The sequence below is a fragment of the Ammospiza nelsoni genome, chromosome 1, assembly GCF_027579445.1.
Source record: "Ammospiza nelsoni isolate bAmmNel1 chromosome 1, bAmmNel1.pri, whole genome shotgun sequence".
Lineage (NCBI taxonomy): Eukaryota > Metazoa > Chordata > Aves > Passeriformes > Passerellidae > Ammospiza > Ammospiza nelsoni.
This window is the reverse complement of record NC_080633.1, coordinates 59,271,805-59,285,154: the sequence shown is the minus strand read 5'-3', so window position 1 is coordinate 59,285,154 and position 13,350 is coordinate 59,271,805. Positions and strand designations below refer to the sequence as shown.

General features: G+C 34.5%; 1 protein-coding gene across 6 annotated transcripts in view; it reads left to right on the top strand.

The window, feature by feature from the left end:
• Positions 1–13,350, top strand: part of BRD9 (bromodomain containing 9) — a 26,278-nt gene extending 12,928 nt beyond the window's left edge. For all 6 annotated transcript variants that reach the window (XM_059467065.1, XM_059467040.1, XM_059467058.1 and 3 more), the window contains 9 exons: positions 1,034–1,109; positions 2,427–2,522; positions 3,282–3,414; positions 4,199–4,310; positions 5,906–5,944; positions 6,304–6,375; positions 7,645–7,747; positions 9,514–9,681; positions 10,400–13,350. In XM_059467065.1, the coding sequence (XP_059323048.1) occupies positions 1,034–1,109; positions 2,427–2,522; positions 3,282–3,414; positions 4,199–4,310; positions 5,906–5,944; positions 6,304–6,375; positions 7,645–7,747; positions 9,514–9,681; positions 10,400–10,500 (900 nt within the window). In that variant the 3' untranslated portion in view covers positions 10,501–13,350. The remainder of the gene's footprint in view (positions 1–1,033; positions 1,110–2,426; positions 2,523–3,281; positions 3,415–4,198; positions 4,311–5,905; positions 5,945–6,303; positions 6,376–7,644; positions 7,748–9,513; positions 9,682–10,399) is intronic.

The following is a 13,350-nucleotide window of genomic DNA, read 5'->3' as shown; positions in this document are numbered from 1 at the left end:
GCAGTCAGTTTTGCACTGTTCAAGGAAGTTTCTCAAGGTGTGCAGCTCTTAGTTGCTAAGGCTGTTAAGTCAGCTTGGCGGCCCCACTGCATGTCCCACTGAATCTCAGTAACCCTGGCATGTTCTTGGAATTCAGCTCTTGTTAACTTTTGCCATCACTTGAAGATGTTGTTCATTCTCTTTCCAGCATCTCTCACCTCTGTTTTTATTGTATGCCAGTATTAGCTTTGGCCTCCTGTACGGAGAGAGTTTTAAACTTTTTCAGATGGAGGGGGATAGAAAACAAAACAGGAGAGATTTATTGTTCATTTCCTCAGAAGTATTTACTAATATTTTTGTAGTGAGAGAACAGATTTCATTTTCCCTTTATATTGAGAGGTTACAATGGTTTTTTTTTCTCAATTCATGTGTAGTTAGTTTCTGACATTAGCTTTGCTTGTTGCATCAGATCTGGCTCTAACTTTATAGACCCTGCTGTGCTCTGTTGTCTTTCACATCTGTCTTTAGCATTGTGCTTGTCTGCTTCAGTAGGTCTGTCACAGCACTTCTTCCTCTTGAAGAATTTGGTAGTGTGTTAATAAAAGTACTTCTAATTAGAGAAAGTTGTGGGTGAGACATGAAAACAAGCAGTTCAGTCTATGTTTGAAAATAAGCAGTGACTTTGTGGATAGGAGTTACAGATCTGCTTCTAAAAGAATGTGTGTTCTGGACTTCGCAGTCAAAAAGGCTAGCTCCGTGCTAATGACAATGGATTTGGGTTTGTCTTGGGTGTAGACTTTAGATCTGACTTAGAAAGATGAATAGGACATTGTATATATGATGTATTAGTCTCTCCTAAATCTGTTCTGAAGCACTGGCTGAGTGGTGTAAAATAGTTGTGGCCCAAGGTTCTCTGTATGAAAAAGGGAATACCAAAGTGCAATGCAATACAGCTATAAATGCTTTTTATAGTTCTCTCTGTAAATGGGCAGCTCCTTCTTTGAGTGTGAACAGTTTTGAATGATTCCTCCTGTATCTCTGGTTCTGTCCACAGATTGGTTATCTGAAAAAAAATGGAGATGGAACTTTATTGTTTAGTGTAGTAAATTCATCTGATCCAGAAGCAGAAGGTAAAAGCCACAGTCTTTGAAGCAAACATTTCTAGTCTTAAATGTTCTAAGAGATTTTGAAGTCTTAACTGTAGATACAAATCCTGCAGATCCTAATATAGATGAGTTTTTAAATTTTTTTTATTTTTCAAAAAATTTCATTCTTTTCATTATTTCCCAAGCCATTTCCCCAAACACCCCAAAGGTGTTTTTGTTTGCCTTCCCTATTTTCACACTTCAGATGCTTTGTTTTACTGATGCCAATAGTGAGAAGATAAAATAATACCTCCTTATAAGCACTTACACATTCGTACAACTTTACAAAGAGCTTGGAAGACAAGCTTTTACTGTAAGAACACTGTAGTGTAAATACCTAATGACAAAAAGTGAATGAAGATGGCGCAATTCTATGTAAATGTGCAATGCACAGATGCAAATTTAGAATAATCTTTTCCCTCTTTATTACCTTATTTCAATCATTAGCTAAATTTCAGTTTTAAGTTTATGAGATTTTGCTCTTTTTTTTTTCTTTAGTTCCTTGATATTTTCTTTTTTGTTGTTGTTCTGTTACTATTATGATATTTATATTGTTTTATGCTTTCCCTTTGCTTTAATTTCCAGCTTAAGATGCAGAAGTATTGAAAATTTGTAATTAATAAAATGCCATAGTTTTTTGAATCATCATGTTGATTTAGCACTTCCTTCTCTGCACCTTTTAAGATTAGAATTTTTTTACAGCTTTCCTCTTGTTTCACTGATGAATATATGAATGCTTTTGACTAATCACATTGAGAGATGCAAGCCTGCTAAATTCTTTTTCATCGGGTAGTAAATTTTTCTGGAATTTTTCTGAGCATTTTGGCTGCTCTCATGCCTATTACCTATTTCTGAAAAAAAGAAAAGTGATTTAATGCCTCTGAAATTATGCCACTGACAATTTAAAGTGTGATGGTAATGAATTTCTATAAACAAACAACCACTTAGTCAACATAAGAGACTGCAAGAGACTGCTTTTATCACTTCAGTAATATCTGGATATGGAAGGTTTGTAAATTGGCTACTAAAATAATCACAGATGCTACTGTATACTTTAAAAGTGAAATAAGTTATTAAGAAATAACTTAAGCCATAGATCTTGTGAATATGACATGGAAGCATATTTATAGGTTGAAAATTTAAATGGAGAACCTGAATTACAGTACCTACCCTTAATGTACAGTTTAAAAAACATTAAGTCTTTATGTTAATTACAGCTCTAAAATAGCAAATTCTAATTACTTGTCATAAATTGTAAACACAAAATGCTTTTCTAAGCCTTCTTTTAAATCAAATTATTAGAGGAAGAAACTCACCCAGTGGATCTGAGTTCACTGTCAAGCAAATTATTACCTGGCTTCACTACACTGGGCTTCAAAGATGAACGAAGAAATAAAGGTAATTACCAAAGACCATGTTTTAACTTTGTGTTTATTAAATATTCAAGCAATTACTTGATATAAAATAATTTTGGTATATACCTGTTTATATTATGAAAGTTTGCTTAGTTATAAAATAATATATAATAATTCCATTAACAGCAGAATGTAGCTTTTATTAAATTGAATATTTTGCTTATTAAACATAATTTAATTAGCAGTTTATGTATTAATATTTTACTGTAGTGTTATAGCCACACTAGAAGATTTCCAATAATGATAGTCCATTTCCTCTGGGGGAAATAATTTTTCTGTAGTAATTGCACTTACGGTTGAAAAACAGCTTCCAGTCATTTGCATTTTTGCAACATTTGACAAAGATTTTGCAGGCTGTGGATTTTTTTTTTCCTGATGCTATTGACAGTTTTTAATAGTTTCTAATCTGCTGTCCAGAAACTGACTGGCAACCAACATGTAGATGCACACAAAATGTAGAAATACAGAAGGGAATGTGACCGTGAACCTTTTTCTTCTCAGAATGGGGTGGATAACTTAATTCTTGATTTTTCAGTAGTATAAGTATGTTTGTTTATATGGTTAAAATAGTGCTGATTCTAGAGTCTGGAAGTGTCCTTGAGACACTGCTCTTGCTTTCAGTTGGAGGAAAAAGTACATGGCACTTTCTGTATCTGTTTCAGAAAATACAATCTTTGTTTTTTTCCCCCAAGTCATCTTTGACACTTGTGCTAATAATTTGTTATGTCTTTTACCTGTATAGTAACCTTTCTTACCAGTGCCAATACAGCACCTTCTTTGCAAAACAATTCTGTATTTCATGATCTGAAACCAGATGAGATAGAGCTTCTATACTCAGCATATGGTGATGAAACTGGGATCCAGTGTGCCTTAAGGTAAGGTCTTCTTTATTAGGAAGGCAACCTTCTCATAGCAATTTTTTGCAAAGAAATTTAAACTAGATCTCAACTAAGAGCCTCCAAATCCTGAATTTTTTTCTAGAACGTATTGTTAAAATAAATCACTATAAAATTTGAAGCTAGGCTTTCATCCTTCTTGGCTTGGGGTTTTTTTTTGGTTGTTTGTTTACTTTTGGATTTTTGGAGGTGGGGAAAGTTTTGGGGGGTTTTCCCATTTGGCCTTTTAAGCTATTCTACTTTATTGCAAAGTTGTTACGGATCTTGTTATTAGGGTCTTCAACCACAGTATATTATAGGTTGCCACAGATTTAGTGTTACCCAGCAGTAAATAATTTTAAAAGGCAAGTAATATATTTCAGTGGCTTTAAAACAATTATGTTTTTCAATGAGTTTCAAAAGATTTAATGCTACTTGAAAAGAAAAATGCCATTTAACATTAAATTGTTGATCTTGGAGGGAAAGAAATAATCTCAAGCTTTTTATCTTTTGTTTTTTAACCCACTACCCTACCATCTATGATAGTTCAAGACAAAATTTGCTGGTACTTGTGAAAAACAAGTTGTAAACCTACTTTGCTATTTAAGTAAAAGAAAAAGCTATATGTCCTGGCCATCTTAATTGCTTTCCTGAAGAAGCATAAAAGAGTTAAAGGAAAAAGAAAATGTAGGTGTAACTCAGTGTATTTGGGAAAACATTTTAAGTTGAAGTAGTTTTTATGAAAGTAAGTGTTTTCTCTAATGCTTATCTCCATTCCTGCTAGCTTACAAGAATTTGTGAAGGATGCTGGAAGTTACAGCAAGAAAATAGTTGATGATCTTCTGGACCAGATCACTAGTGGTGACCATTCCAAAACTATTTATCAGCTAAAGCAGGTGTGTCCTGGGTGTACTGAAGTGTCACAAATTCATCATAATAAGAATGAACCTATTGGCTTTTTAATACTGTGTGAGATGCTTTGTTTTCCACTGCCAGTTTAAGCAGTGCAAGCCTAGCTGTTCAAGCAACTATAAACCAAATTAGAGAACTGAATTAATTAGAGACTGAAGGAGGAATCCTTTCCTCTGGCTAGGTCAGTTCTCCAGTGTGGTTCACTATGTGACTGTAGAAAGGAGGAGACAGGAGATGCAGCATAGCAGGGTCCAACCAAGTGGATGGAGTTTGGGCAGCCTTGTCACTTGATGTCATGACTTACATACAGACTTCTGAGTTACATTGCAATCCTTTTGTTAAAGTTTTGGGTTTTTTCTTAATTGAAAAGCAAAATATATTTCTCATGGAAGGATTAGTTATTTGGAAGATGGAAGTAAAGTTAAAAAACAGAATAATTACCACTGTACCCTCCAGAGCTAAATTTTACATTCATGTAGTGTGTCTACAGGGAAAGCTTTTAACTTATTTCCAAAAGCACTTTCCTGGAGAGATGCATACTAAGATTGGAGAAGAGAGTTTTCTCGGAAATGTGTATGGTTCTAGTGAGACTGTTTGCATTCCCAAGTCAAAATAAGCTAAAAAACTGCAAATTTTCTGACGATAAATTTCATGTTATCTTCACTTTGAAAGGCAGTTGTAGTTTGAAATAATTGTCTGCTATTTAAAATGCTGACACTGAAAGACTGAAGAATAAAGAAAGGCGGGCAGGGTGGGAAGATGGAAAGTGCTTAGGCTTCTTGATGTGGTGGAAATGAAATTATGCTACATTTTTGCTGACTTAGAAGTGGAGTAGGGTGGGTGGTGTTTGGAAATAAGGAGACAATGGAATGAAAACCACTGATGATTGTTTAGCATTTTCTGGGTGTTTTTTCCCTATGGAAAAAGATGGTACATATAACAGGAAGAAATGGAAAGGATTAGTTCAAAAAGTTAAAACCCAATATGCTGAATACTTTTCTACATATAGAAACGTCTGTATGCAACATAGTCAACTTAGCATTAAAATAATTTTTTTTTTTTACCGTGTTTTTTATGAATGTTGTTCCAGCTGAGAATTTCTGAGGACCTTCCAATGGTCAATGGCTATTTACACTTGAAAATGCTGTTTAGTTGAGACATATATGGATATACACTGATTTTACACAATTACACGTGTTTCAGTGATCATATACATGGTGTTCTATGCTTGAGCATTTTGTACTGCTGCATTTGAGTAAGAATTAGTATCTCTGGAAGTACAACTTTGAATGATTTGTAATCAGAAGTTACTGAAGTAATGACAAAGATACTGCATTTGAATATAAAGTTTATGAGCAGAAGAAATAGTATAAGGGGACTCAAAGATCAGTTAAAATGAATAATATTAAAATATTTAAGAACAGAAACTGTTGCATTCTAATTATGTTACAGATATGTGAAAAAGTTAGCTATCTCTAGCCTCCTGTTGTGTGTGGTTTGAATATACTTGAGATGGTACAAGAAAGATGTCTTTCTCATGTGTTCAATATAAGCAGTTATTGGTATTCTTTCATTCCAGAGGCGAAACATTCCAGTAAAACCACTGGATGAAGTTAAAGTAAGTTATGGTAATACTTTGTTTGTTTGGGGGTTTTAACAGGGAAAAGCGTTTTGGCGTTTAAAGTAGAGAAAGTTACTCAGCTCTCTGAGCTTGCAACATTCCAATTCTTTATTTTATTTAATGTGCCTCTGTTCTGTATGGTGATACAGAAAAGAATGATAAGTGGAGTATATGAGAAAGGAGAGGCTTTAGCTTATTCCTGGAGAGGCTGTCCCAGTTAGTTACAAATTGTTGGCATGATTGTATATGATGGCCCACGACCTCATTGTGGAAAACAGTAAATTACACAAACATTCTCAGGGAACATCCTTAGTAAAAATAAGCTATGAAATTTAAAGTATTTCTTTGTTATTTAGGTTCTGCCAGTTCTTATAAAAGAAGAACACAAGTTGCGCAATACCTGTCTAGATTCTTCCAAACAGATTATGGTAAAATGGCTTGGGGGTAGGGGAGGGAAACAACAGGGGAAAAAACAGAAACAAAAAAGTAGTATTGAGACATTATTTAATTTCAGTGCACAATCTGAGGTTGAATATTAAAATTACATTATGTGGAATAAGGTTGCAGTACTGAAAAGAATTATCTGATATTCAGTCTGTTTTCATTTGTGGCTTTAGTGTTCTTCAGCTTATTTCAGCATGCATAACTAAGTCTCAGAGGCAGAAAGATCACATAGGAATCTGAAAAAGATACTTGATCTGCTGATCAATATTTGAGGTTCAGCCTGCTGTAAAATTGGAAAAAAACCCATTAATATTAATCGGTTTTAGCATATCCATGGAAAATGTCTATTAAAAAGTATGGGTAAATAACCATATCTTATGCTTTTGCAGCTACTAATAAAATCTTTCTTTAAGTGGTACTGGTTTTATCTTGCAAATTATTTGTGATAACAGGAGATATGCACTACATTCCATGCAATTCACATAAAAATTATATGGATCACATTATAGTAACTTTAAAAAAGTCATAGTTTTATAAATATTCCTTATGTTTTGTGGAAAGGTGTGAATTTCTCTAGAAGGTGACTGGTTAAGTTATTTGATGTATGTGCTAGGTTTCATTTTCATATTTCTAAAAGATAATATCTGATAATATGTTTACCTGAGTGTCTCAATTCTCCTGCTGGATCAGGCATCCTCAGAGATTTCCCTTAGAATAGGTTTTGAAGCTTAGTAACTCTGATTTCTTCCTTTGTCCATTACATTAGCAATATTGAAATGGGTGTGGAAAGAAGGAGAATTGCAAAGTTTAGGCTGTATTTCATTATCCATATGTATAGGAAAAATACTAGAGCGACCAGTTCCAGCTGATACTGTCAAGAAGGAGGCCCACTGTACAAAAAGTTTCAATAAATCCAATGTTCACATATGGGGAAGATGAGGGATACTGGTAATACTTCCACCTGCTAGGGTTCTACCATGAGACATGGATGAGTTGAGTGTGTAATTGAATTTCAGCAGTCCTGGGTCATGAGATAAAAGACTTGGACTACTGTGCACATCCCTGGCCATTCATGTCCACGAATCTTTTTGAGCTATCTCTGAATTTCAGGTTAGCCATGATGGCTATGGATGCTCCAGTTTCAGATGTTGAAATAACACTTCAGAGAGAATGGATTTGTGCATTAAACTTTGTGAAGTTAACATCACAGCTTGTCACTCTTGCTAGTCTTTCTGTTTCTTGAATTTTAATAGGTTGGAGAATCTGCTGGAGACAGTAACACTTCTGACTTGGACTTTCTCTCCATGAAGCCGTATTCAGATGTATCTCTTGATATTTCTATTTTAAGTTCGTTAGGTAAATATCTAAATATACAAGACATCAGTTATGGTTTAGTTGTACCATTTAGAGAAAATGACAGCTGGATTTGCTAAGATTTAAAAAAGGGTTTGAGAAGTAGTTATAAATATACATTTAACTGTGGTAAAAGTCCAGGGCTAATAAATGAAACCTTGTTCTGTTTTTCCTTTGAGACATCCATGTGTTATACAAGCTAACTTTTCCTGTACAACTGAAGAAAACAGTATTTGTACCTCGCTATTTTGATAGCTTTGCTTGTATTTCTTGTAATATAAATTTTAAGAATCGGTGTGAAGCTTTCACTCAGAAATTATGTTGCTTCATATAATGTCTTTTAAAATTTGAGAAATAGATAAGTTTAGGTAAGTTTAAAATTTGAGAATTAGTTAAGTATGTGAAACCCAATCATATTGCTACACTGAACATCCCAAAACAAAAGTGGGAAGAAACTTCTGGCACTGGATAGACTTTATCTTCAGTTGTGTGAAAGAATTTGGATACTGTTTCAAATACATGCCTTTGATAGTTATCCTGTAAGTACCACGACAAGTATTGTTACCATTTCTGCAGACAGCTGAGTTAGTCAAATGTCCTCAAAAATGTCATCCAAGCAAACAACTTGCTTATGTTTTAAGGTACTTTTAGTTCTGAATGTAAAAGAGGCCAAGCTATGTATTATAAAACACAACAAAATGAATTGAAGGCTTAAAGGGAAAAAAAATTTCTACAGATTTCTCACATAGGTGCAGTTTGAAAAGCAATTGTAAGTTCTGATTATGCTGTCTCACTCTAATTTTATTGCAGTTCAGTAAAAAATGAATAAATATCCATTTTATAGATAATGTTTAGACATATCAGTCTTATTATAAATTTCATGCACCACTGAAAGCTGCTTATATTTTCTTCTTTGGCCTAATCATACTGCTAGATTAGTTGGCTTCCAGAGTGAGTTTATGAAATTACTTCTTATCATAATTCCTGCAAAATTAGCATTTAAGAAAGAGAAAGGAAGGAGTTTATCTTCCTGTTTAAAGTTGAGGGAATTTTTTTTAGGTCTTCATATGAAAGAATAACATATATTGGCACATACACGAGTTTTTTCCAATTTCACAATTTCATTTGACTTACTAAAAATCAATGTCACTGGAGAAGATACTGTTCTTAGAATCTTCTGTGGTGCAGATATCTTTGCCTCCATAGTTTTCATGTTCTGTTTTAACTGTATTTTGAGTTAGATATTTAAATGATCTGCTTGCTGAATCTGTTTTGCTACAAACTAAGTGTGTTATTTACTGTGAGGGTGGTGAGGCACTGACACAGTTGTGTCAGTTGTGGGTTCCCTGTTCCTGGAAGTGCTCAAGGTCAGGTTGGATGGGGCTTTGAGCAACCTGGGCTGGTGAAAGGTATCTCTGCCCATGGCAGGGGGGTTGGAATGAGATGGCCTTTAAGGTCCCTTCCAACCCAGGCCAGTCTGTCCATATCTGGTATTTTACAGCTAAGGGAGACAAATTAAGATCTTACAGTTGTTTAGGTACTGGTAGTCAGTTCAGTTTCAGCCATTTCCTTGTGACACTTTCCTTCATCTTCCAATACTGCACAGGTCTGCAGCTGTTGCTTTTTAGAAGTGCAAGGAAAAATGCAAGATTGAGGTAATTTGGGTATAGACAATGCTTGTGTTAAGTTTAAAACTTTTTTATAGTGACTTGGTAATTCATGGGTCAATTTACATGTGCTAATTATGGGTTTTGGTTGGTGGCTCTTAGGAAAAGTGAAGAAGGAGCTTGATCATGATGATAACCATCTACATCTAGATGAAACAACAAAACTGCTTCAGGACCTTCATGAAGCTCAGGCTGACAGAGTGGGATCCCGGCCATCGTCCAATTTGAGCTCCCTTTCCAATACCTCTGAAAGAGACCAACATCATCTTGGTAAAGTTAGCTGTGTCACAGAAGTTCCAGTACTTGTGCTCTATTTGGATTTGGTTTAAACTCAGACAGTAATAGATAAATCTCTGTGGGAAACTACTCTGATAAAACAGTGTGCTGACTGATCATGTTTTAATTTTTAAATATGCCTGGCAGAGATAACTAACAAGACATACTTTGAACCTCCAGAACTAAGACCCCTAATTGTAATTTCCTATTTTTTTATTAGATGTGATTAAATAATTGCTGTAAGTGCTTTCATTTGATGCAGTCAGTTACACTAAGGTGTATATAATGATTGTTTTACTTCAGCATAGTTGTGTTCAGCAAGTAACAAATGGGATTCTACAACAGCATTTCACTGTCAACTGTAAAATTCAGTGATAAGATGGGATAATAGCTAACATACTGCTGAACAATTTAGTGCCATTTCTGAGAAGGTAGAAGATGTTGTATGCATGATACTTAGTTGCATTTTGTATAATTAACTCAGAGTAATCAACTCAGAGTAATAGCATAATGATTACTATTCCAAAAATTATCTAAATTACTAAGAATCTTGTGATTTCTTTTTCATAATCTCCTGTTTAAATATTATTTAGATATCTTACTTTAAAAGTCTTAAAGGAAAACGTGAAATAACCATCCTGTTTATATGTTTAAATATCTCTTAATTTTTTCTGTACTTTTAAAGTTTTGATTTTTTTCCCACATTCAACAGGAAGCCCCTCTCATCTGAGTGTTGGAGAACAGCAAGACATGGTTCACGATCCGTATGAATTTCTTCAGTCTCCAGAAACCTCAAATGCTACTAGTAACTAATCTGACATGTACTGTATTTATTTTGTATTTTAATTGTATTATGTTTTTATAAAGTTTTTGTCCATGACAGAAACTGCATTTTTGTCCTCTTTTCTATGAGGATTGCTGTATATTATCATGTATACAGGATTAAACAAGCAAACATATAAAAACCCCAACCCCAAACTAATTAGTGCATCATGTTGTTAGCAATATACCAAGAACTGCTTTCATTTTGTTTGTTAAAGGAGAGTGTTATTTACTGATGTGTGAATCTTGACTGAAAAGCAGCAAATAATGTGTTAGAAAAATTTATATTTTATAGACACTGAAAAGTGATAATTTTCCCAGAATCACGACAACAGTCATTAAATGTTTGCAGTACAATTATCACCGAGTTCTGTAGATAATTGTTCTGTTATCTACTGTTCAGGCTAAGACCTGAACATCTCCAAGGAAGAAAAAAAAGAACTGCATTAATCAGGATCATTATTGTGTTTTCCATCTCCAAATGCTCATAATCTGTAGAAATTGTTTTAAACATTTCCCCATATTTTAAAATCATTTTTTAATCACTGCAGAGAGCATTTATTTTCAGAGTAACATTATTTGATAGTTCCAGTAGAATGCTCATTTACAAAACTTCTACCCTGGATTTGAAAAAGATGTATGTTCTTGTGATCCCTTGTATCTTGAAGCACAAAGAAAAGATAATACTTGTAATTTTAATATGATGTGTATATCTCATAGGGTGAAAAAAATACTGGATAAGGTGTGCTTTTCAGTAATTCCAAAATAAAACTTTTATAATACATCAGTGCTGAAATTGAGGGGTTTTGTACTATTGCTATTTGCAAGCAGACAAATATTATGAATTTACATTATTTTGTAAATATTAGTAAAAATAGAAAAGCAGTTTTGATGTACAGCACATCTGTTGTCCTTGCCAGGGAGAAGTTTGCTTCCTTATACTTAGTCTGGAATACTAATGAGTTTTGGGTTGAATTCATGGGCTGCTCCAAAGGTTAATTTCATCATGCCACATGGAGCTATAAACAAAAAAACCCAGTTTTAGTAACCTCCTCAGTTTTTAGGAACCATTAAGGAAGTCAGATAACTGGTAGTAAAGTCTTGATAAATTCTAATTGGAAGATTGTTTCATTCCAAGTGGGAGTGCTGAAGAAAGAACAGTGTGAGGTTTTTCTGTCTGGGAGTTGTTTGGAATGTGTGTGGCACTGTGCTTGGGCTCCTTTGCCGCTCTTGCATTCTGACACATCATGACTGTGGATTCTTGGAAGTGACATGGATGATCTGCCGCCCTGTGGCAGTGTTGTTGGCGAGGATTTGCATGGGCATACAGCCTTGTGTGGGTTTGCAGCTTCCCCAAACTATTTCAATTGAAAAGTATCTTTAAATCTAACGTGCATTTGATCTCTAGTAAATCTCTGATTTCTCATACAGTAAATATAAATTGATTCCTGTAATGGACTCTAAATTATCGTTAGAGTTGGTGAGGAAATCTTTATTGAAACACTTGCTGTTGAATTGCCTGCCTTAGCTCTTGAATAAAATTCCAACAGGAGTATGTTAAAAAATACCCCTCTAGAAGAATGTGCTGGTTTGTTCTGGTTTTTGTTTGAACTGCAGTGTTTACTACTGAAAACTGAAATAATGTGCAGTATCTAATTTGATACCTTCACCTTGGATTCAGGCAGAATGCATTCAAACTCTGTGAAATTCTGTAGATCAGTCTTTATGGGCTCCATGAGCTGGTTGTATGAAAGGCTGGATTTTGTTTGCATCATTACTGTACCAGAGAGCACTTTGTGCCTGAGGGAGGTTTGCTTATTTGTTCAGCCTATCTGGCCCTTAAGCAATGTTAGTTATGCACAGCAATCTCCAACTGTTTTTCCATGGGTGCTGGACAATCCCTTCACTAGGCTTACTGCCTGCATTCCCCAGGGAAAAAATGCTTTTAGGACAAAACTTATTCCTAGAAGCAAATATAAATGCTTTTGCTGTGGTGCCTTCTCAAAAGTGGCATTGACTTGTGACCTGTTTGCTGAATGTACTGAGACACATGATTAGGCTCACTAAGTGCCACAAGAAAAGCTTTCATGTTTCTTTGAGAAATCTTGTTCTTCTAAATTTTGTAGAAAGATTGTACTCTTGAGTTTGCAGTCTCTGGTAAAAAATGCTAAAATGTTAAAGTAAGTGGTTGAAGTAATGTCTTTCAGTTACTTGTTTGTCACAGTGCATTTTTACTGATTCTTGTGCTAAAAAGAGAATCTCTTGCTCCTCTTCGTTGTTGGTGTATGTGCCTATGCTGGTACCAGTGGTACACTGTTGCATCTTCCAAATGATTCTGGTTTATTTGCAAAAAAAGCCTTAAGAAGAAGTTTGCTGTCCTTTCCTTACTTAATTGAAGGGTAAAAAATTCCCTAGATCTTATTTGTTCTTGTCTCTGCGGGTGGTAAGTTCATATACACAGAAAAGATTTGAACTAACAAGTAAAGGCCTCTAATCTTATGGTTTTATTTAAATACTAAGAATTTTAAAAATTTGATTTAGTTCTATGAGTTTATATAACATACATCATTATTTATTTAATCCAAGATAAACCATTCCTTTCTAGTGTGTTTGATAGCTATTTTCCGCTTGGTTCATTTGGGAGACGACTGTGTCCATGGCACTCTGTTCAAATCTGTAATACATGACATGTAACATCATCTAGCTAGGTGGCACCATATCTCAATAAACTTTGTGAGTTCCCATTGGTTGGAATATGCTACCATTGAAATAGAGGGGAAATTCCTAGGGTGTTTGGTAAAATCAACTCAGGGTTTCTATAAAAAAATTGAGAAAATTAAA